The sequence below is a fragment of the Argentina silus genome (assembly GCF_951799395.1).
Source record: "Argentina silus genome assembly, chromosome: 10".
Taxonomy (NCBI): domain Eukaryota; kingdom Metazoa; phylum Chordata; class Actinopteri; order Argentiniformes; family Argentinidae; genus Argentina; species Argentina silus.
Window position 1 is genome coordinate 14,386,307 of NC_139664.1, and position 23,738 is coordinate 14,410,044.

At 43.9% G+C, this 23,738-nt stretch overlaps 1 protein-coding gene across 8 annotated transcripts in view; it reads left to right on the top strand.

Moving 5' to 3' along the window:
• The window catches only part of rims2a (regulating synaptic membrane exocytosis 2a), a gene marked incomplete at both ends in the record, with an annotated part of 122,544 nt that overhangs the window by 73,822 nt on the left and 24,984 nt on the right, over window positions 1–23,738 (top strand). For 3 of the 8 annotated variants that reach the window (XM_083678349.1, XM_083678350.1, XM_083678355.1), the window contains 11 exons: window positions 1,321–1,451; window positions 1,908–2,079; window positions 2,446–2,599; window positions 2,884–2,913; window positions 4,439–4,507; window positions 6,588–6,726; window positions 7,169–7,270; window positions 8,649–8,714; window positions 13,243–13,428; window positions 14,887–14,996; window positions 22,807–22,839. In XM_083678349.1, the coding sequence (XP_083534475.1) occupies window positions 1,321–1,451; window positions 1,908–2,079; window positions 2,446–2,599; window positions 2,884–2,913; window positions 4,439–4,507; window positions 6,588–6,726; window positions 7,169–7,270; window positions 8,649–8,714; window positions 13,243–13,428; window positions 14,887–14,996; window positions 22,807–22,839 (1,192 nt within the window). Of the gene's footprint in view, window positions 1–1,320; window positions 1,452–1,886; window positions 2,080–2,445; window positions 2,600–2,883; window positions 2,914–4,438; window positions 4,508–6,587; window positions 6,727–7,168; window positions 7,271–8,648; window positions 8,715–9,778; window positions 9,893–13,242; window positions 13,429–14,886; window positions 14,997–15,467; window positions 15,501–22,806; window positions 22,840–23,738 lie in introns of all 8 variants that reach the window. The other 5 variants (XM_083678351.1, XM_083678352.1, XM_083678354.1 and 2 more) reach the window with 5 other exon arrangements.

Genomic DNA, 23,738 nt, shown 5'->3' on the forward strand with positions numbered 1-23,738 from the left:
ACTATAAGTGGTCCCATCATTGATGTACAGCATAATATATACTGTGTATGAATATCTGGTATGACATGCACTGTTGATTTTCTCATTTAGAGGTGTTATAACACCATACAGTATATCTAAGATACAGTACTGTAACGCGTCAGAATGGAAGTATAAAAATAGGTATGTACCCTTGGCAGGGTTCCTCTGGGAAGTTCTATTAGTCCCTTCTGGGAGCAGTGTTATGCTCTACTTACCCAGGGCCTGTAGTAATGTCAACGTAAACGATGTACAGTACAGTATATATATATATAACATCGTGTATCATATAGGGGCCATCATTTAAATGTCATGTTTTCAAGGTGAATCTGTACCTATAACTGTTACCATAATTCACATGGAGAAGTATGGTCAAAATTGCACTTATCGTGTGTGTAGTGGGCTTCAGTATTGAGGGTGTCATGGTACAATTTGTTTGCCCCTAAGCCCCCTACTGTATGTTGTGTGCCGATATCAGATCTTTTGACTGATGTATGTATAGAATGCTTCCGTTGCTTTGCTGCATGCATACAGACAAAACTATGGTATTAGATGGTGCAGACCCCTTCCATAATCATCTACATAATCAAGTATGGACAAGGACTTAGAAGTTTTTGATTTCCTCTAGTATTTCAGTTATTTCCTTTACATGGAGGGTTCAGTTGATTTTTAGTCTTACTTCTAAGTGTCCTCTTGTGGTGTCCATACTTCCCTCTGACAAGTGTGAACCATCTTTGGCATCATTCATAGCAGCATGATTTATGACTACATATCAATACTGTACTTAGAACACTATTGAAGAGTATATTGCACTCTACATTGTGTTCTATGGATGCTTAGTTTCAAAGCATATTTTGTCCATCTCTCTCTAAGATCATATAGTGTTAACTTAGTGGTCTAGAGACCACAGGCTTGGATGAACAAGATACACATAGAGTAGAATCAGTTTCTCACAGATGCACATACAAACTAGGGCAATGAGGACAGTAGATGTTCATATGATATAGCCCACTGTAGTTGATACAGCCACTCTACAGACATCTGATTTGAATCGAACAATATCTTACCAGTAGGCTTACGGTACTGCTACTCCTACGTAGACTCTCATCTTCAGCCTTTGCAACTCTCTTGTTTGCTGTGATCATATCATCCTTCTCTCCATGTTTCAACAAACATGTACTGTATGCTCTGAGGAGTCCCTGCTAAGCATGTGATCTGTCAGCTTTATACTGTAGCAGGTAGACCCCCCCCCTTTCCCCCTGTGGGACCACTGACCATGTGACAATGATCTTGTCCCTGCAGGTCAAACTCTGGTATGACAAAGTGGGCCATCAGCTTATCGTCACCATTCTGGGAGCGAAAGACCTGCCTTCGAGGGAAGATGGACGGCCCAGGAATCCCTATGTAAAAATCTACTTCCTCCCTGACAGAAGGTAAGAGTAGAGACAGTTACTATGACGTATGAACACCTCACTCCATCCATAGCCATTGCTTAACCTCCGGCTAAAGTTAGGATTGATTGAATTGATTGATTGTTCTCTGAAATGTCGAATGTATGTTGTGATTGTCTGGTTTTATGTCGAACGTGTTTCATTCCATTTGACCATTGTTGCCATTTAAAAAAGGCGTATGGTGTATTATTATGCATTTATCTGTCACCTATAGGCAGATAAGTTTGATGTTTTGACGTCCGCTTTTCTCAGAGAAGCCTTCTCACCTCCGGTAGACGTGGAGGTGATGGTGACTGAGAGCTTTAGGAGGGCCTTATGTACATCGTGCCATGATCATGCGTCATACCATTGTGCCGTGGTCTCTTGTCTTGTTGACCTATTCGGGACTTTTCTTACCATGGTTGTAAATAAAAACAGTTTGAATTATTGTTCCTCCAGTGATAAAAGCAAGAGAAGAACAAAAACGGTAAAGAAATCATTAGAGCCCAAATGGAACCAGACCTTTATGTATTCTCCCGTGCACCGGCGGGAGTTCCGAGAGCGCATGCTGGAGATCACACTCTGGGACCAGGCCAGGGTCAGGGAAGAGGAGAGCGAGTTCCTGGGAGAGGTAAGACCATCCTTAATACCACACCACACCCATCCTGGATTTGGACAGTTGGACACTTAATCTATCTCACATTAATCCCCCCCAAAATAGGGCCAAGCCCCTGATGAAATCGTAAATCCTAATAAAACAAGGATCTTACTGGAGGTCAATCTCTTTATTGGCCCATGGGGTGGACGTCAGCACATGCCCACTCTGTCCTCAAAATAAAAACCATAAACCTTCCCTACTGTATACTCCTGTCTGGTTGAGAAGTCTGGATGGACCTTTATAAAGACAGTCCCTCCCAGATGAATTGAGCAGGTGTGAATCAGGTGTGTTGAGGGCAGTGAATGTGTTGTTGGTGACCGGGGTGCTTTTCTCCTGCAGATCCTGATCGAGTTGGAGACAGCCCTTCTGGACGACGAGCCCCATTGGTACAAGCTGCAGACGCACGACGTGTCCTCCATGCCCCTCCCCCGCGCCTCCCCCAACTCACAACGGAGACAGCTCCACGGAGAGAGTCCCACGCGGAGGCTACAGAGTACGTCCATCCCGTCCACGCTTTATATGTGTACCCTACTGTACATTCAAGAACTCTGTAGAAAAGTCTTACAAGTATAGGATAGGATAGAGTCTGAAATATCAATGGCGTAGCCTTAGCTTCCTCTTTGCAAGCCACGCACTCATATTTCGTAACTGAAATCAGCCAAGCCAAGCAAGCAGGTACCCTGCTACAAAACTGCCATTGCCTTCGTAATGTTAGTGATGTTTATACAGTCTTGTTCTTTCTCTTATCCCTCTCACCTCAACCTGATACCTTTGCAGACAAAGGCCCGTATCATGCGTACAATTCAGGTAACGGCCCCGCATGTCCATCCTGCTCCCCAGAGCTCTGAGTGTGCTGTTCATCTGGAAACTCCTCCCCCCTCTCTCTGCTTCCGTCCCTACAGTTCCAATTCCAAAATCTTCACTCCCCCATGAGCTATCCCACAGTTCCCTCCGATCCTCTGCAGTGCTATTGTATGCTATCCCTGCACCACAGTCCTTTAGACAATATGGCGTCAGGCCTGCCGATTTTACAGTTCAGTTTTTGGTTAATCCAAAATTGTATCATTTGAACATTTTGGCCACTTGCTTTTCCAGTGTGATCCATTATTTCATTTCCTGCCCGTTGCCAACATTTTCTCTTTGAAAAGCAAACAAAACTCCTGTGCTGATTTGTATACTCCATTTCCTCTGCTTGTGTCTGTGTCTGTGTTTCTGGGTGTGAACATACTGTACTTGACTTGCCATACTTCACTATATTTCCATTGTGTATGTAGGTTAAGGTTTGAGTTGACTGAGTAAAAATCTCATACCTGATACCATATTAACTGACATACAGAAAATATAGAGACATATGTTCTTCTTTATGCACTCTATCCACCACATCTGCTACGGTATGTTGCATTTTCCTATAGAAGACTCAGGACCTAAAATACCTCGGGACTACATTATGCATACCTCACTGCAATCACGTACTGTGCGGTACCTACCACACTGCTGTTCTAAAAAGAGAATGTGATATTTAATAGGAAACAGTATAGTAGTGCAGTAGTGTGTATGTTAATCAGGACTGATTCACTGATACACTCCCACAGGGAGATGCCTGGGCTCACTTTGCTGGGACAATTTCCTCAGCGTTTCTGTTTGTGTGAGGTGAAAGAGCTGACAGCTCTAAAAAAGGAGCACTAAAACAGTTTCTGCCCGTCTTCGATGAGAGGTTGAGAGAACCGCTGCCACAGTGCAGCACTTGTCATTCCTGAAAAACAAAAAGCCCAAGTGTCCAGTTGATTTAAGTTGACTGAACGGTGAAGAAGGCAGAAAAAACAGTCGAGTTTAGAGCAGTGGGGAAGATTCTAAAGGACGAGTGCGTTCTCTGAAGACAAGAATCTCTTCTCAGGCTCAGTCTTCAGATGTAAATTGGATGATTGAAAAGTCAGTTTAAAATGTCACCATGAAAAGCATCAAATACATTGCCAATTACATGGAAAGGAATCCACAACATCTACAGCGTACGTCGATAGCATACACACGCTAACATTGCATCTTACAGTACATTTTGCGGTTGTTGTGCAGTCTTCCAATCATACAGAGAGACAGCACATTTTAATGCCATTGAAAATGTAAAAGTGTCCAACTTGCCAGACACTAGTACGAGACTGGATGCAACCCCTTCTCTCTGCCCAGACCAGATGGTGGCATAACTCAAGTCTGAGCTCTTCAACTGACCAAAACTGGTGGTCACAAAGTGATGGTCAGGGAAAGTAGATACAGACAAGAGTAAACTAACATCTCCCCCCCCCCCCCCCCCTCTCTCTCTGTCTTCACTTCATCTCAGGATCCCAGAGAATCAGTGACAGTGAGATCTCTGACTATGACTGTGAGGATGGCGTTGGGGTAGTATCAGGTAAGATACTCAGAGAAGCATGTACCGCATGAATAATGAGAATACATCAACTTAGACTACACAGAGAATCAATCATACTGTAGATGAATGATAATACAGCAATATTGATGAGGTGAATGAGGACAGTACTGATTTAGTTACTCACCATATAAGTGCATAATGTAGCAGCCTGTATTGCTAATGATAATAACATTAATTTTCTTCAGGATAACATGGTTCTCTTTCAAAGTAGGGCACAGGGGCTTTGAATATCAGCATTATGATTCCTCTTATATAACAAGCAAGGGTGATAAACAGTATATGAACAGAACATTGTGTCTGTACATTCTGTTTGTATCGTCTTGTGTTTAAAAGGAGGGTGCTAAGATAAATGCAGCACTCCAGTGTGAAGGAGCAGTGAGTTTCCTCCCTCCCTTCCTTCCGTCCTTCCGTCCTTCTCTCCATCTGCACTCTCTGCTCCCTGGCTCCTCTCTCCACAGCAAAGCGCCCACGCTGCACATTAGATCAGAGAGAAGCGCTCGCCAGCCAGTCCAGAGAGTAGATGACTGTAGCAGTCAGTCACCCAGACGAGGGGGAAGCCGGGGTGATAGTAGAGAGGAGGAACCCCTCCCACCTCTTTAACATTCTCATCAGTCCCTCACAGCTTCACAACGCAAGTCCCCCTTCACTCAGTGGGAATACCCTTCTGCTCTCTCCTCTCCTCTCCTCTCCTCTCCTCTCCTCTCCTCTCCTCTCCTCTCCTCTCCTCGCCCTTTTCTACCATCCATCCCTCCGAGCCAGTTTCTCCTATAGATGTTGGCTAATCCTCCAGTGGTCATATCAAACGGCCGATACCATACTTTAGTAAACAAAGACATCCTCAATATTCAGAGGAATAATAGATGACTTTGTCCTCTGTCTGTTTTTGTTGCTTTCAGCTCCCTTATATTATGGTACTGTTTTAGAACAAGGTTCAGCTCTGATGCAGTCCCCTCAGCTGGTTAGATCACATTAAGTGAGGGTTGAGGTTCTCTCTCTATGTGCTTAACAGACAGTTTCTACTCATGCGTGAAGTGGCTTGTCAAGAAAGAGGATGAATTACATTTGTATTTGCACGCAAGGCTAGCTAATTGCAAGGCTGGTTTCTTACTGTAGCTCCATGTTGGTGCTAAGCATAAGAGAAGCCAGATGTTCTTTAGTCATATAATGATGTTAGGTATAATATAGAAATATATTTAATTCAGTTTTACTATCAAAGTAATGTATAGTTATAATATAGTCAATATGTAGTAATAAACAGGACTTGGTTTTAAATAATTTGAATTCAGCTGTGTTTTCAGGCTGCGGATATACAGGTTTTTCTATGCATGTGTACAACAGAATTCCAAATCATATATGCCATTGCTTGATTGAAAAAAGGTGAAAATGCTGCTACAGCATCTTACTCTACCTTGGATTATAAGTGTCTGAAAGTAAAATGAAACAAGCTGTCATATTAAGGAGCATACAGGGCAATGATGAGAAAGCAGAACACCTGGGACACTGTTTTAAGGCAAAATGTTAAACTACCAAACTGCCTGTGAAGGTGAACTTTCCTCTCATATTTCATAATAGCTTGTGTTTCCTTCTAATCCTACTTTTGATTCACGGTTATGTTTAACTCATTTTAATGTGCTATACACTCTATTGAATATCAATCAACGTTAATAGTGCTAAGCACTGACCTTAACCGTGGCTGCTAGCCATGGCTGATTATTGGATAATGAACTCCTTCAACTTCAATGGACTAATCACTCTTGCAGGGAAAATTCATTACAATGTTTCTGATTTTTGAAAGCTATTTTCATGTTTCATGCAAAAAAAGGTGAGCGCAATGAGTGAATCAACTATACATTGAAACCATTTGAATATTGGACCTCAGCATTTAGAAAAATGAAAACCTTTGACTGTGCTCTATGCCACTGTGTGCAACTTCTGAAAAGTTTTGAAAGAGCTCAGGAATAGTTATGCTCGCTGATATGGATGGTTATTTTAATCTCTACTGCCTCTTTCAGTGGAGTGGGCAGTGTCCCACTGAATGACCTCTGACCTCTCTCTGCAGACTACCGACAGAATGGCAGGGACCTCCAGAGCTCCACACTGTCCGTACCGGAGCAAGTGATGTCATCCAACCACTGCTCACGGTCGGCTGACATGAACCGGGCGCGGTCACGGTCTCCCAGCGTTCCCCCTCCACAGAGGTAACTCTCTAACTCCTAGGGTCTGACCATGACCATACAGTACCTGACCGTGTTTGTCTTCTTACTGCCAGAGACCTGTATTCATTTGCCAAAGCTAATGGAGTGGTAAATTAGGGTTACTACACCATCCACTTAACAACATTATGATATCCACTGATTCAGGAGAAAAGTTGTATACATTACTTAAACACAAACACTACCTGCCAATGCACTACACTGGGAATTGGGAAATGAACCTGATATCAGAGGTTGCCCTTTAGATGGTATCACTGTGCTAGTTGTCTTAATAGCACACTGTACTCCCACATAATCCCAATGGGAGCACACTTATATTTCATAGTACACATGGAGGTGAGGATGTGCATCCCCTGACCATTAGGGGGCACTGTGGGGAGTTTGTACACTATTGGGGGGGGTGATCCAGTCCACTTCTGTCATACAGCAGAAGTCTGGACCCCGGCTATGACCCAGACCCGTCACAGTACAGCTCTTCCAGTAGAGTGGACCGGCGCAGTGTGTCGGATGACCACTACTCACCTGACAGGTACACACACTCACGCTGCCTCACACAGGCTTCCATAGAAACACACCCTTCAGACAGGACACACTCCCATCGTACACCACAGTGTGCCTGCCTGCTGCTCTCAGGCTTTTGATGTCTGTGTGAGACTTCTAGCACTTTTATCTTGATACCTCGCCCAACGCAACCTGTCCCATTCCCTGAGATGGTTTGAAATCCTATCATCTTCATGCAGTAGATGCTACCTGCTAGCAGGCAGACCGTTTAGCCCAGTATTCTTCTCTTGTCTGTTCCAATTCTGTTCCCATAACACTGAGAGGTGGCCTTTACTACTCTTTAGTTCAGACTGATTATAGGCACCATCTTCACAAAGCACATGCCAATTGCATTTCATGAGGATGATAAGAGTTTTAATATCTGCTCATAATGTGTTGTAATGAGGGAGCTAGCAAAACGTAAGCTAGCTCGCTAGCCCAGTGGTGTCTCCTCTCCTCCTGTCCTGAGTGGCGTGGCGTGTTTCTCTGGGGCCGTGGCGTGGTGTGGCGTTGTGTTGTTCTGTTCCCACCACACCCTGGAGAGATGTGACAGATCCAGTCACACAAGGCCCTGCAGATGCGGGCGCAGGAGCCCGCCGACGAAGCCTTGGCACTGTTGGCCTTACTTCCTCCAGTCCAATTAAGTTTATTTGATATTTCTGAGGCTCAGCCTAAATCAGCGTCAGACACAGGAAATGCACTTATCTAAATTGTGCGTGACAGTGCTCACTAGACTGTATTTCAGCCTCTTTAATTAATGACTTCTGTTATTTATTAAAAACAGTTGAAAATTACACAGGAAATGAGTAATGGAGAATTTGGAAATGTCCCAGACCTTCAAATAATACAAATTCTTACATCATTATTTGGGGGTATTGGATTTTTAAAAGCTTGTTTTGTATTTGTTATTTTGTTTGAAATCAACATGTGAATATATTAATGTTGGTTTGTTTATTTGTGCAGATATGGAATGTTATTGACCAGCACTATACATGCTTGTATGTACAGTAGTGTTAGACTTGCATACAGTAGTAATGTAATTTAAAGAAAAAGAATGTCTCTTGTCAGGAAAGTTCTTAATTAATTTAAGAAAACCAGGTATGTTATTTGATGTACAGTTTAAGTAACTATACCTCTAAACGTGGGTATGAATGATATTGTGTAGCATGTCTGTTAAGCTAGGATCGCCTCCATCCATCTCTGCGTGTTCTACCTGAGGAAGAGCATCAGCATCCTCTTCCTCACCCATGGCTCCTCTCCTCCAATGCTGTACCGCCAACCTCTCTCTCCTCTGGTCTCCACCTCTCTCCTCCCTCCTTCAGCCCCATCCAACCATGTTTCTGTTCTCTCCCCTCATGTGGTTGCAGCCATTTTCTCACCCTACCTCGAACCAGACACACTCAGCCTATTGATGATCATCAAAAGGAACCCAGGTAGACCCTTACCTGAAACTGCATGTTTGACCCCCTCCCCCTTCTCTATCCTCTGTAGGAAGCTGAAACCACCAAGGCTTCAGGCCTGTGTTGTTATAATGGCACTGGCACTTTGTGGCATGCTCTTCCCCATAAACACACATGTCTCACTGGCCCGTGTCGATACTGCTGCTGTTGCAACATTGCTGCACAGTTGGGTGTACCGTACAGTAACACCTGACAGTTCGCTAGTGAATTATCACCATAGACACAGGGTGGTGTGTGCCCTCTTTCCTAATCTCCCTCCTCACTTCACATTCCCAGCCCATTGTCAATGCCATTGCCAACAACACAAAGTGTGGTGTGGTGTGGTGTGTATGTATATATTTCTCCCTTACCAGGACAAATATATACTCATATATCTAATGTGTGCCAGTTGTCAATAGAAGTGAACAAGAGGAGCTTACTCTATGGCCATACACTTCATCCATACAGTATCAGAATCACTCTTTTGTCATTTCAACAATCATTAACACATACTGACACATCTATCTCCACATACTTTTCATACATTAGCCATATTCATTTCCAATTACGATACAGTTTGTCTCTTTGTTGACAAATAAAGAGGCAAACTATCTGTTATGGATTTTTTTCGGTGAGTTGCATAAACAAATAATGGAGCACAAATACTGTTAAATGGATAAGTGGCCTGTGGGTTTTTATGTTTGGAAAGAGTTGTCCAGCAGAGGCAGTTGTCCCTGCCTACTGTGATGTACAGTATGTGGTGTTTACAATACAGGTCTATGAATCCAATATCCAGTGATCTGAATCCGATATACACAGATTGTGGGTACAGTAGTACACCATAGTGGACAAGGAGGATGTTGCGTTTGGATCAAACCTCAAGAGAGCGGTGGAGCTACAATTCAGAGTTGGTGACCCCACCCCCCATTAACAGTCCTCTACAGGTCATCACAGGAGTCCTGTTAAAAACAGAGGACCTTTCTCCACAGGTTCCCACCCTCTATATCTTGAGTATTGAACTACTGAAACACTGAACACCTGTGATGTCTTTTTGCCAGCCGCAACCACCGCGTGCAACCCATCTGTCGAGAGGAGGCAGTCAGGTTACTGCGCTCCACTCGGATGTCCCGCGCATACTCTGAGGGCACTTACTCCGACATTGACTATGAGAGGTATTACCGTAACATTACAGTATGTGTCAGCCATTTTGTGGTCTTTTTTTAATTTTTTTATATCTGTAGTTGTTGACATCAATTATTTATGTGATTGTGAAAAGTGATGATATATATATATATATAAACATGATATCCTTAGACGATATCGGTGTTTCTTAAATAGTCATCACAGCTCCTCTGTTGAAGTTGTGTAAACCCACACAACTGCCTCAGTTCTTCCAGTACAGAGGAGCTCTCGTGTTGACATCAGTTGTGACTGATGTGTTGTACTCTGTTGATGTTCTGTTTTTGTGCCTACCCGTAGTGACACAGTAGAGTGATCGATTGTGTTTGTGATTAGTGTTGTCCTGTTTGTATATGGGTAAATGCTCACCCGTTGGTAGCTCTGATGCACAGCATTGAACAAAAGGTTCCAGTACAAGGCCTTTTGATGCTTCTGGTGGATACGGGCAGTTTACCTTACAGTGTATGCATGGTTGTCCTCTCTGAACTCGTTGAGTTCATTTTCTCAGCCAGTTTGGATGGTCGCACCCCTGTAGCCTAACACTGGCTTTACTGTTTGTCTGCTGCTGGAATGTAGCTGGACAGTTTCCCTCTCCGTGTGGTTTCTCTCTTGAGTTGTACTCCAAGCCGCCCATGCATGCTGTCTCAAGAGGGGCCTGTTTCCTCTGTGATCTGATCTGCCCCTGACTCTGCTAAGTGTAGGTCGTCCAGCCATGCCCGTTGCTGTCTGTGCCATCAGTGCGATGATGGCCCAGGTTGGCCCCCAGGTGCCAGTGTTGTGCTGCGTGCCAGTTGAGTGGGCACTCACACAGCCCTCCGGAGAAACACCGCAAACGGGCTCCGGCTCTCTCGCTGCCATCTGGCTGTCAATCAAAAACGACATGACGAGCATTTTTTTTTTGGAAGGAAGGAAGAAAAGTGATGAGTCCTCAGAACTGCGCCTGGCGTAACTGACTTTATTAAACTGTCACAAAGTTTCCCCCGAGACCCGGCCCTGCCCCCCCCCCCCCACCCCCCCTCCGCCCATCTCTGTAGACTGGCAGAGAAATGAATGGCACTCAGGTCCAAATGGCGGTCGCACAGGAGTAGAATAGATTTCCCTCTCCCATTCCGACGGTGACTGTGTGTCTTCTGCCGTGTCCAGGAAGATTAGGAGAGAGGAGAGGGAGGAGAGGCTCCAAGGCCTTGGTAAGTCCCTGTGGTGGGGCCTGAGAGGAGGAGAGGTAGAGAGTGACCTTGGAGAGTAGCCTTGCTCATACAGTACTATTGGCTGTAGAGTCTAGCCCTACTGTTTAGCTTCTCTCATATTATTTCATGTTTATGTCAGGATAGTGAGCTTCTGTTCTTCTTTCGAGTAGTGGGCGTTACACTTAGTTATTTACGATTTATTTTTGATATGTTGTCATTTGAGTACCATATGACTGTAATCGCTGTCTGCCCTGTCTCTAAAGATATCCCTCTCAGCCTGATCATGCGTGTATACAGCTGACAGATGGTCAGTATTAATACAGTAGGTAAGCCCTTATACACTTCCAATAGCTAGTTCAGAAGATTTGTAGTTTAGTAGCAGTAGTTTGGTTTGTGACTAAATACAAGTAGAGACAAGGTAACCGTGTAGATATTACAAACTGTAGTGATGCAGCATTGAATTCTGCATTAGGTCTCCCTAGCTTTGTTGGATAGTTTTTTTTTCTTCATATTTCACATTGCAATGTTTGCAAAGTATTGTTGGATCACACAACACACCTTACTTGGAATGTCCCGAGTTGATATTTTGTACTCAGTTGAAATCCCAAGGGAATACTCTGAACAGTAAAGAGAGTGTACTAACTATATGGTATATCCATCAAACCACACCTAATGAGTTGTTTGATTCATAGCAGAGATTTCCTTTACCGTTCACACCCATAAATCCCTGGACATAACGGCCTCAGGATTCTAGCCCTCTAATGATTATGATGATGATCATGATCGTAAAAGTTTGAGGCTACTTAAGGCCGCTGACTGATGAGGTGCTGTTTTCTAATTGGCTGGATCACAAAAGGAGCACACCTTTGCTGGACAACTTTTTACTCTGCTAACAGCTAACATTCACTATTGTGCAGCCACCATGTCCTCAGTATTTTGTGTTTTGGTTCTGCAAATGCTGTCCATGTCGATCTACTGTCTTGTCAAAACAAATGTCCACAAACACAATCACTTCCTAACTTCCTTGCTAGGAATGATGATAAGCATTTGCAGTGACTATTATGTGTTAAGTGATGTGATTCATGTAAACTTCAGAATGTAAACATGCTATTGAAAGGCTATAACAATTTGCATGTTGTTATATGAAGACATGGGACATCACTCTTATTGTTGTGAATACAGTATGATCTGTCAGTTGATTGATTGATTCATATTTCATATACCTGTAGTAGATTTAGCCTCTCACTACAGTAGATATACAATGTAAGCAAACCATACACACTAAGCTAAATTACAAATGTCTTTACTGAAAGTGTTTTACTAATTTCAGGCATTTTATCCACTATAACTATAAATTAACCATGACTGTCCTAGTGCAGCATATAGCATATTACACATTTAGTTGCCTTATTTGTAAGCTAATGGGTTAGCTCATGTTGTTGAACATACAATGATACATGTGTATATATACTCCTGTTTTAATGTAAGGTGCAAAATGTTTTATGTTTGTTTGCTCTGTGTTGATATCCCTATTGTTCTACTAAACCCAGTCTTACCTCTGGGATTTCTCTCCATAAAAAAAAACCCTCACCTTCTTTGTTCTTCCAGCTCTCCAGAACCGTCAGGAAACACTACAAATGCAAAGTGCCAAATATTCTCTGTTTTTCTCTCTGTTTCAACTACATTTAAGTTACAGTACCGTTATGTACCCAGTACCCAATGGCAGGACGAATGTGTACGTCTTTGGGAATGTACAGTACAGTACAAAAGCAAGCAAACTTCACTGACTACATCATAAAGAAACCACACATGCTCCACTATATTGTACGTTCACACTTCAATCCCTCTCTTGCCACAGAGGTGAGACACATAGCCACTTGGCCCCTGCCTGTCCCATAGAACATCATAGGATTCCTCTACCATTCCTGTAGAACACCACTGAACTCCACAGCTCTGACACGTGTTTTTAGATGCCAGGGCCTATGCAGAGGAGAGACACATAGCCTATCCTCTAGCACTACACTCCACTCTACTGCTCTGGCCTGTTGCTACTGCAGGTACCAGGGCCTCAGGGACCCAGCGCTGTGTCAAGGGTCTCTGTCTCAGCAGCCAGCCCCTGGGTCCCACTGAGCACCTTCTCTCAATAACGTTTGCAGGAATCATGGATCCATGGATAGACATGAGTATCACAGCAGGTCCCGGTCTGCGGACCAGCGGCCCGCGCTAGAGCGCACCACCTCCCGCTCGCGGTCCACGGAGCGGCCCGACTCCACCCTCATGAGGTCCTCCATGCCGTCTTTACCATCCGGAAGATCCGCCCCTCCCTCACCTGCCTTAACGAGGTGACCCAGAACAAAACTCTACAGCCCCAACTAATTCAGAGATTGACCCGAAACACCATCCCTCACCCCTCTCCCCCCTGCCTCACCGCTCCCCCACCCACCCACCCACCCACCCACCCACCCAGTCAACTCACCACTTTTATTTTCTCCCCCAAAGCAACGGTGCTGCAATTTCTTTCCCATCCCAGACATGTAGACCTTATAGTTACTAACTCTTATTGTTTTGGAACACACTACTTATACTTCGACTGAGTATAGTAGTGGTGGCCCACCATTGTGCTTTGTTTACTAACATTACCTGATATACTATATCCTGTAATGGCATTTTTTTGGTTTTATTTGAATTATTTTCTAGACCTTCAGATCGCATGGTCGCATTGGTCTGCATTGAACACCTCTCTTCTTGCAGCTTGATGGGTGGACTGCACATGCGATGCACATCTTACATCACCTTTATTGCAGATCAGTGCCAACAATCGATGCAACATTCTCCCCCATGTCATGTGCCAAATGTCATTGCTAACGTGCTTTGGAATTCACCTGTTGTTGGTAGGTTTGGACTTTGAAGGGCTCAAAATAGCGTGGTTTGATTGAGAATGTAATTCATCAACCCTACCTCACTAGTTTTATTTGACATCCTATCAACAGTAATACACTTTTATTTAAAATATGGTCAAAGTGTATATGGTCAAAGAGTATAAATGGAAACCACCAGTTTTCAGGCAATAACTTTTGGGTTATTTAACTTGAGTAAATCAAAGGAATTCAAAAGCTATTGCCAATACATGTTTAAAAAACGAATCAAGCTTAGATCATGCTAGATATGTTTTTGTGTGTGCGTTTTTTAACTTGTACAAACGGTGTACTGTAGATGTTTATGCACACAGCTATTGACACACAATCACACATGCTCAACTATCAGATGCTATAAGAACTTGATAAAGCTTCTAGACACAATATCGATAGAGAGGATGAATGTCCTATCGCAAATGCACAATATGTTCTGAATCCAGTCCAAGTCCTGTGCTGTCATGTATAGATTGAGCAGTGCTGTGTTACAGTATTAGCTTTCACTGACACAAGAACATTACAGCATCCCTTGTTGAGCATGAATACGATTGTACAGAACATGTATATGTAAAGTGACAACATATATATGTTTGATTCAGTGTGTGGTTTGTTACCAACCCCCCCCCCCCCCCCTTTTTGATCCTTATGTAGAGATTGTCATGACTAGTAGTAGACTATAGTCCTCCACTCCCCAGTTTGTTTGTGATGTGTTGTGGTGTGTCGTGTTTCTACAACCAGCCTGAAATCATCCTCTCAAAGCAGTGCTGTAAATACATGAGTCATTAGCATTCTGGGAATTGTAGGCTGCTTGGCCGGGGCCTCCTCTCACAGCCAGCTCTGTGTCTGTACCCCTCACTCACCCAGTGTACCACTTTATGTGTTCTATAGGGCGCACCCCCATAGTGGATCGGTCCAAACCAGCCCCAACAGTACCCCTATGTCCAGCAGAAGAAGTCGGCAACTACCACAACTTCCTCCGAAGGGGACATCGGACAGAAGTAAGTTTTCAGTTTTCCTTTTACATAACCACTGTGGAGTTCACAAGCGCAAAGTCATGTGTGTCTCTTTGTAGTGACCTCAAGGCTGTATTTTCATTGCTTTTTCATTGGTAACTATATGGTTGATCGGAGCAGATTGGCTTTGATTGAAACATCTCTTTTCGTTAGCCGTATACTTGGCGAGGGTTACGGTGTGACAGATGCTATTATTGATGGTTCTTGCTGCCTAGTTACTCATGAAGGTTCCAAAAATATCCATCCCAACATTGTTAAGCTCTTTTTCTGTACAGTATGTGTGTTTTTTTTGTGTTTTGTAGGTTTTAGTATGTGTATCAATGTGACCAGGGTTCCCTGGGAAAGGTTTACATGCTCTGTACTGTAACCTTGGCTGGTAATATTGGTGATGTGGTTTCTCATAAACATTTTTCATTTGACATCTCTACCTGGTTCCTTTTCCCATTCTTTCCTCAGAAGATGGAGAAGAAGGAACAGAACCTTGTGAAGGTCTGTAACTGAAAGTGTGGGTTTGGTCTCTCAGAGGGGGGGGTGGGCAGTAAGACAAACCCCCCTGAAAGACTAAACCTGTCTGCAATGGCGGGTAGCTGGTTTCACTGGGGCATACTCTGCCTCCTGGCCTCCCTACTGTTGCAGCCTCTCCTTGTGTGTGTGGTGTAGGAGTCCTTGTCTGGTTCCTCGAATGTGTCAGTGTTGTGATTTAGTGTTGTCCAAATTTCAGCTTCCGTGTACTTGTGTTTTCATGAGTAGTGCTGTTGTAGTTTTGTATTATGTGTTGGATAATCCTGATGTAATCCCCTTTTTTGACCTTTTGACTGCCTAGATAAGATGTATTACAGGATTGGTCAGGAGCATAGACGTCTGTGCTTTAAACATTTGTGATTCTGGCTTACGGTCTCTTTAATCAGTGCTGTATTAAATACGGCGAGTATTTAAAAGCAAAGGTTGTACACATTAAATTTTTTATTGCCGTAAGTGCTCAGTTTGGTGGGGTATCCTGTAACTTGGTGGTCTTAAATCTCCTTTACTCAAGAGGGACATTGAACTACAAGCGGTTGCTTTTTTAAAAACATTTTTACCAAAGACACGGTTCTCTATTTTCAAATCTTACATTGGACAGGGTGATCTTTCTTTTCATACTGGAGCTCTTCTGGGTTAGAAAATAACATTCTGAGACGTTTGATTCATCGGTACTTGCGCTGAAATGTATTTTTCTCTTTCAATTATTGGTGCTGGTTTAACAGCCTCAAAAATGTTCTGACTGTTGTAACAAAGCGTGTCACATACTGTAAGGGCGCGGTGATGAAAGTGACGAGCTTGCGTTTCTGTGGAGCTGAGGCTGTGAAAGAAAGGATTAGCTTTGCAGTGATTGGAGGGAGCATTGAGCGAGAGGGAGAGAAAGCCTAGGTGGTGCTGGAGAACTTGTCAAAGCACTCCCAGAACTCTTTCATCATTGTCAGAGCTCATGAGCTCTCCCCTGGTCGGCCGTGCAGCAGCCAGCCAGCCAGCCAGCCAGCCAGCCAGCCAGCCAGCCAGCCAGCCAGCCAGCCAGCCAGCCAGCCAGCCTCTCTTCACCCCATCCCTCTCTCCTCTCTGAGGAAATAAGAGTCAGCCTCCTTATGGGGTAGCGGCACTGGCAGCTTCCCTTCTCCTCATCTCCCTCTCCTCTCTGTAATGGGGTGGTGGCACTGTCCCTCACTACACAGTGTACAGTAGCCTCTCTCTGAACAGGTAGCGGCAGCGTCTCGGTTATGAGGTGTAGGACAGCCTCTCTGTCCCTGTGATGAGGTAGTGGCAGCATGTGGGCAGAGGGGGGAGGTATTGATCTGACCCTGCGTTGAAGCTCCTACAGTACAGTGCTAGTTGACATGGTGGTTATGTAACACCACACAGTATATCCCTCATAGCCCTCATATCTCGTGTGTAATATACTGTAGGTTAGTGCCCCTTCCCCCCAATCCCACCGACAAAATTAGGAGCGAACAAATAGGATCTATATCATTTCGCCACACTGGCTTCAGTAACAATGTGTGTGATTGCTGCGTTTTTATCTTTCCTGCTAAACTTTGAACTCTTGCCATGAAACAGGCCTTAATTTATCTAGTCAAGTACCATTATCTGTCTGTCACGACCCCTCTCAGGGATAACAGGGGAGGAGCTTGGGCCAGCTGACCTTTCACCCCTAGAGCCTTACGAGGGCCAGCCAGGTGTGTCTCTCTCAACAGACAGAACAACATTTGGACCTCTTCTATCTCCTCTGCTGGGAACTCCATACAGCCTCTCCTCTGTCTGGCACTGTTTTAGTAGTCCTGAAACTATTATTTCCCCCCGCAAAGTAGCTCAAATATGTCAGTATATGATTATAATTCAGAATAGAAACAATTCTAGGGCGATGATTATCCATATGGTGATATCGTTCTACTCGGCTTGAGATCTAGGATCTGTGCCATTCATTTGTACTAGAGGTACAGTCAGCGACATGGTTATTCATGTGTTGGGCAGGCTTGAATCAGTGGCCAGGCTGTATTGGCAGAAGCTGTAGTTTCTCACAGTTCTCACTTCCTCCTCACCCATCTGTCTCTGTGGTGTCTGTCACATGGCTGCGGTGGTCTGCATGGACTGGACAGTATGACTGTTATCTCATTGGCCCCATGAGATTAACACTGAGGAGTGCAGTAAATGACTGTCTTTTCATGCCTTCTTTACTGTATGGTTTGTGGGATGGCTTTTATGTGATACTTTACTCTACAGCAGTTGTGTTTATCTAATTTATTCACATGCAAGAGATGTAGTCTTGCAAGTGTTTGGTGTGTGTGTGTGTGTGTGTGTGTGTGTGTGTGTGTGTGTGTGTGTGTGTGTGTGTGTGTGTGTGTGTATGTAAGCACATGCTTACAGTATGTGCGTGCATGTGTGTGTATGTGTATGTGCGTGTGCGTGTATGTGCGTGCGTGTGCGTGCGTGCGTGCGTGCGTGCGTGTATGTGTGTGTGTCTGTGGATCACAGCCCCATCATCTCATAAAGCTCCATCTGTCTCTTAATACCATTCAGATTGTGAGGAGAGGCCTCAAGGCCCACCTGTTAATGGGAAAAAAGGCAAGTTTCCTTGAACTGTGAGTGTGGATGCACTGTGTGTTTCTCATGCCAGACAGGGGCTCTGCATGATAGCTAGGCTATCAGTAGTTTCTCCATCCTACTTCTCCTTCTTAAGCTTCTCTTACTCTCCTTTAATGTCCATGTATAGTATCTGTGTCTTGTTTGTCCATGTCTCATCTTTTCTAAAGATGAACGTGGTTTTGCCTATTTGGTTGATTTGGTGTGATTAGTGAGAGGAGTGTATATGTATGAGGTTGAACCTGACGTTGATGTCTGCAGAGTGCTGTCTGAGTTGAGCCCTTATAGCCCCTGGGCCTCCTGCCCCATTACAACCTCACAGCGCTAATCTACTCTGCTCTTTAGTTGAAGTGTTTGGGAATCAATTTTCACGACTCTATCCCAATGTCAGAAAGTCCCATTTTCATTTTGAAATTAGCGATCAGTTCAATTAGACTCATTGGATTCTCTGCCTCTGTCAAAACTGCACGCTCAGAAGATGAAAGGAAACCTATATTAGGGAGAAATATAGACATTTTAGTTTTAGGAGTTTAAGTCAATAAAGTCATCATAATCTGAAGGAATTTCAATCTCCATAGAGCTTACTCCTATATTCAGCAAGCAGATGATGTATATTTTCTTTGAAGTAGTTTAAAGATTGCTTTGATGTACAGTAGACAGTGTTACAGTACTGTATGTGTGTATTTTATTTTATAGAGCATGAAAGATGATTACCACTATTGGCCAGCAGATGGAGCAAAGTTCATTACCTTTCGTAGGGGAGCTGTCCATGGGAGAAGTGCTGAACATTTCTCTCCCATCGCCTCATTCAACAATGAAAACGCACTCGCAAATCCAGACTACTTCATTAGACACAAATAAGATGAATGATTAAATAACTGCTGTGTTTTTTTCAACTGTTTGAATTTTGATCTTGTATCAGAGGCTATGGTCCAAATATTGTCTAGTGTAGTATCTATTCAACCCATCCTGTATTTCAATGAAACGGCCCAAATTTCCCACTTGAACATTTTGAAGATGTACAAGGGTTAGCATGCGCTTGTTTCAATCCATGGTCTATCCATGTAATGTAATGTAGATGGCAACTCTCTCCCTACCGTCTTCAACACAGTATGTAGGGCTGTTATCCCAAAAGACTGGTGGGGAACCTGTTTCCCTGAGTACATCGTCATGGCCAATAGAGACAGTCTATTAGCGAAAGGCTAGAGTCTATTAGAGGAAGGGTCGTTTCTTCATGCTTGGCTCTATCCGTGTCTCTGTGATAGAGGACATCATTATGAGAAAACAAGCTCGTGCTCAGGGGAATTTTTTTTTAAAACAGAACAATTTGCCAATTGTATTACAGCTTGATCCTCCATCATGATGACTCTTCTTAGCCTCCTTCCCGTGCATTTGAGTCGGAGAGTAACATGTTGAGTACAAGTAGCATCATGTCTCTTTACCGTGAGTGTGAACAGCTCCTGTGTTGTGTTTGCTGTGTCTTTGGCTTGTATTAGAGGTGACTTGGGAGGACCAACAGAAAAGGCTCAATGGTGCTCTATCAGATGACGGGACGCAGCTGCAGCCCTCCCCAGCTGAGCCAGGTTTGTCTTGGTGTGGACCGGAGACCCGCTGCTCAGCCTAACCCGTTGACCCCCCCTGGGGTCATCCAGGGACCACAGCCTCTTTAACTCCCTCTGATCTGCCCTCTGAACTCTGACCTTTGTTCCTCTGTTCCTTTTCCTCACTGTGACATGCAGTGCGGTGCAGCATGAGGGTGTTGAGCTGTTTGCTTAGCTAGTTTTGTTGGTTAGTCATGAATCTGTCTCTTAATGCCCTGAGCACAGGCTGCCTGCAACAACGTCAACAGAGTCTGAGGACATGGTTAGTCCGATGTTAGTCCAATGTTTGAGTCTAAACGTAGTGGACTCGTTAGGAAAATGTACAAAAATGTATAGAATTTCTCGCCATCTGGAATAATTATGGCGAGCTTTGCAGATCTGCCATTAAGACGGTGTTCCTTGAATGAGGGATTATTCTAGAAATGTTTTCTCAAAGAGAGATAGTCTCTGCTCTTGGTTAGACTATAGATAGCGGTGTAATTGTGTGTTGCTAAGGAAAAGATATGCATGTCTTGAGATGTTTTTGCGCTGTCTTCATGTTTCCATGGAAACACATGAATGTTCATGTGTTAATGAATTATGAAACTGCAACTTCTGTTAGAGAAAACTTGAATCAAAGTCAATCACAGTACATTAAGAAAATGGGGCAGATATGAGACAAACGTGGCCATAAGCGTCATCCAATCAGTCAGTGTCACTTACTGTTGAGAGTTTGATGTGTTAGGTAAGGACACTTAATGACATCAATTAAAACCTTACATAACGGGACATACTTCACTCTGTCACCTACCAGACTGAGACTTTGACTGTTTCCTAGGAATTGTTAGGTGTGCTTGCCATTGAGTCTAATGTGTGTCCTGGTGTAGCTTTAAAATGCTCACTACACTAGTGGCAGTAGTAGGTTATTTATGATAAACACAAGCAGACCTCTGCTGCCTCACATGGCCTGGGACCTCAGCTTTAATGAACCTTCACAGTGGCAGTCTCTCTCTCTCTCTCTCTCTCTCTCTCTCTCTCTCTCTCTCTCTGGAGTCAGTCACTCCTGGCTGGAGGCACAAAGTGGGGTTCGACTGAGATGGTCCAACAGGGAAGCATTACTCTAGGTGTGTGGTTGAGAAAACGCTGACACGACAACTTGATTACAACCAAGGGCGCATTCAACTAAGCTGAATCCTGCAGATTTGTTTTTTATGAGTTTGGTGAAAAGCAAGCACTGCTGTTTTATTTTTTGGTGTGTTTGTTTCTCTTGTGGGGGGCAGTGTGCATTGTGTTCAGTTTGTTTGTACTGTAGACGCTGTGTTGCATTATGCGACATAGGGCGACTTCTTCTATTGGGAAGCGCTAGTTTGAAGGTGTATGATGGGGTTTCAAACGGCAATATTGGGTTTAAAAGCCTGCTATTATTAGGAGCCGTCTGGGTCCAAAGTCAGCGGACTGTGGACTCTGTTATGTAATATTTGCATTCATTAATTCCCACTGCTAGCTTGCTTTTCCTTGACCCATAATACAGTATGGTATTTAGTCTGGAGATGATGACAAAATAACATAATCCAATTCACAGCAGCGGCTGCTCTCTAAAAATCTATGAATACTTCTGCTGCTCAAGTAGTAATGACTTCATCATGAGTCACATGAATGCGGTCATATGGTGGTTCTGTTGATTATGCTGTCGATCAGCTGACCTACATACGGTTCCGTACCGTGGCAGGTTTTTGATGACAAGCAAAAAAAATGCTCGCTCACGTGATTATCTTTTGATTTCATAATGAGGTGATGTGAACTGGCACAATGTGATCAAAGCTGGATGATGCAGATGCTTCCCATTGTGTTTTATTCATGTGACACTTAATTATTCAATGTAATGGAGCCATAATTGAGCGAAATGCAAATGTTCAGTAAGAGCATTTGAAATGAAGTCACGGCCTCGTGTACAGTACACCCTTCAGGACAGAGGACACAGAGCTAGACGAGACCATTAGGGAGGACAGCGGAGTGGGCTTGTTGGACAAATCACTTATGTGAAGAGGGTCTTTGAGCTTTCCCCCTCAAAATGTTCCCCCTCAAAATCACGACATGGCCCTGTTTGTGTAGAATTATGCTTGTGTGAAGTGCGGGGTGCTCCGTTACACAAGATCACAAGCACATGACAGGGTTTGATTAATGATAGCGAGATGAAAGCACAGCTCATCATCTTTGGCGAAAAAAAAAAAAAAAACCTCAGCGTATTTCTGGGCCTCTGAAGCCCCAGTGAAGGAATATGCATATGGAGAGGAGGAAAGCGTCTAATTGGGGGCCGAGCATAGTCGATCTCAGCTCTATTGCGTAACCTGTACTCATGGGTATTGAGCATATGCCTCACACAAAACAACAAGGTTTCTGTGGTATTCTTGAGTTGAGAGTATTTGTGCTCCTCAGACTTGGTTAGGTCGCTCTCTTTTCTACCGCTTCTGCTTCTGAATGGTTTTTTTTATTTTCCAGGCTGTCTCTCCACAGCAGACTTAAGTCCCTGACTCAAGTGGCTCCCCTCCCTCCTTCCTCCTCCCTCCTTCCCCTTTCTTTCTTCCTCCTCCTCCTCTCCTTTTTCCTCCTCTCCTTCAAGGTCTTTAGGTTTTGTGTCTGGTTTGTCAGCTCCAATACTCTTCCCAACATTAACATCTCTTTAATGTTTCAGCTCTCTTTCCTTTCGAGCACAGAAACTCACCTTTTCCCCCCCTTCGTTTCCAATAACACTCAGCTCTCTACTCTAGCCTCTCTCCTGGCTTTGCACCCTTCTGTTTACTGCTCTGTCCCATGGTGCAATTTGTTGTGCTCTTTGTGTGTTGTGTTGTATGATTTTGTTTGTGTTTCTGTGGTTGTTGTTGTTGTTGTTGTTGTTGTTGTTGTGTGCCCCCCCCCCTCCCTTCCCATCCCCCCCCCCCCCCCCCTCACTCTGACCCCCACCCAACCTGTGCGGCGGCCACGGTGACGGAGGGGCCATATCCTGTGCCCCATCCCTCCACGTTGTCACCCCTCTCCCCCCTTCAAGCATCCTCTCACACCCATCTCCTCTGTCTGTGTCTGTCCATTTTGTGATGTGATCCCAGAAGACATGGACTCACCAAGTTGGACGAACTCAGGTCTGTTCCTTCTTCTTCTATAGTACTTCTTTCCCCTTTTTGCCTTTCCTTCCCCCTTCTGCTTTCCCATCTCCATCCTGCCCTGCTGGTTGAGCTAAATCATCCATTAAAGACGCTTTCTTGCTTCTTTTGTGGTGGTTTTGACATGGTTTGTGTGTGTGCTTACATGTAAGCATGGTCATACATGTCTACTTGGTTTTCTGCAACATGTCTGTGTTGTCACTGTGTTGTATTTCATCTTGTGCCCCTCAGCTGGTAAACTATGGTAAAAAGGAATCTCGATCAGTACCATTTATATTTTGATCTCCATTGAGGTTTATCATTCAGTAAATTACACTTTCTCATTTTTAGGATTTTAAGAAGTATCTTGCAGTTTAAGGTTTTACAGAACTCAGAGGTCTAAATTACGATCTAATCGTGAATTATTTGTGTCAGATATTGTATGTCACTTTCTTTGATGATTAAAGATGCCTTTAGCAGTCTGGACTGACACATTTCAGCTCCCCTACTACATGTATACAGGCAAAATGACAGCATGTCAGCTGTAAGTGACAGAAAATGACAGTGTTGCCAAAATAGAAACATGTATATTCTGTCATCTTCCATGATTCAAGGAATATTTCCACGTTGCGTCATCTGTTGTTTCAGTGACATTCATTTACTCTTTGTTGTGTGTTTGTTTTCTCTCATGCGTGTGTTCTTCCTCTCCACTGCTGTCATATCACATCAAAGTAGAGCGAGAGAAAGGAGGTCTAGAGAATGGAGATGCAGGTAGGACAGCTGTACTGTACTGCAGTTTGCTCTCTATCCCTGAGTGAGGGTTCTTCTCCCCTGGATGCTCACCACCACACGTCAAACTGACATGCTCACTCTGGTATGTGGCCTGTCACGTTTTTTTC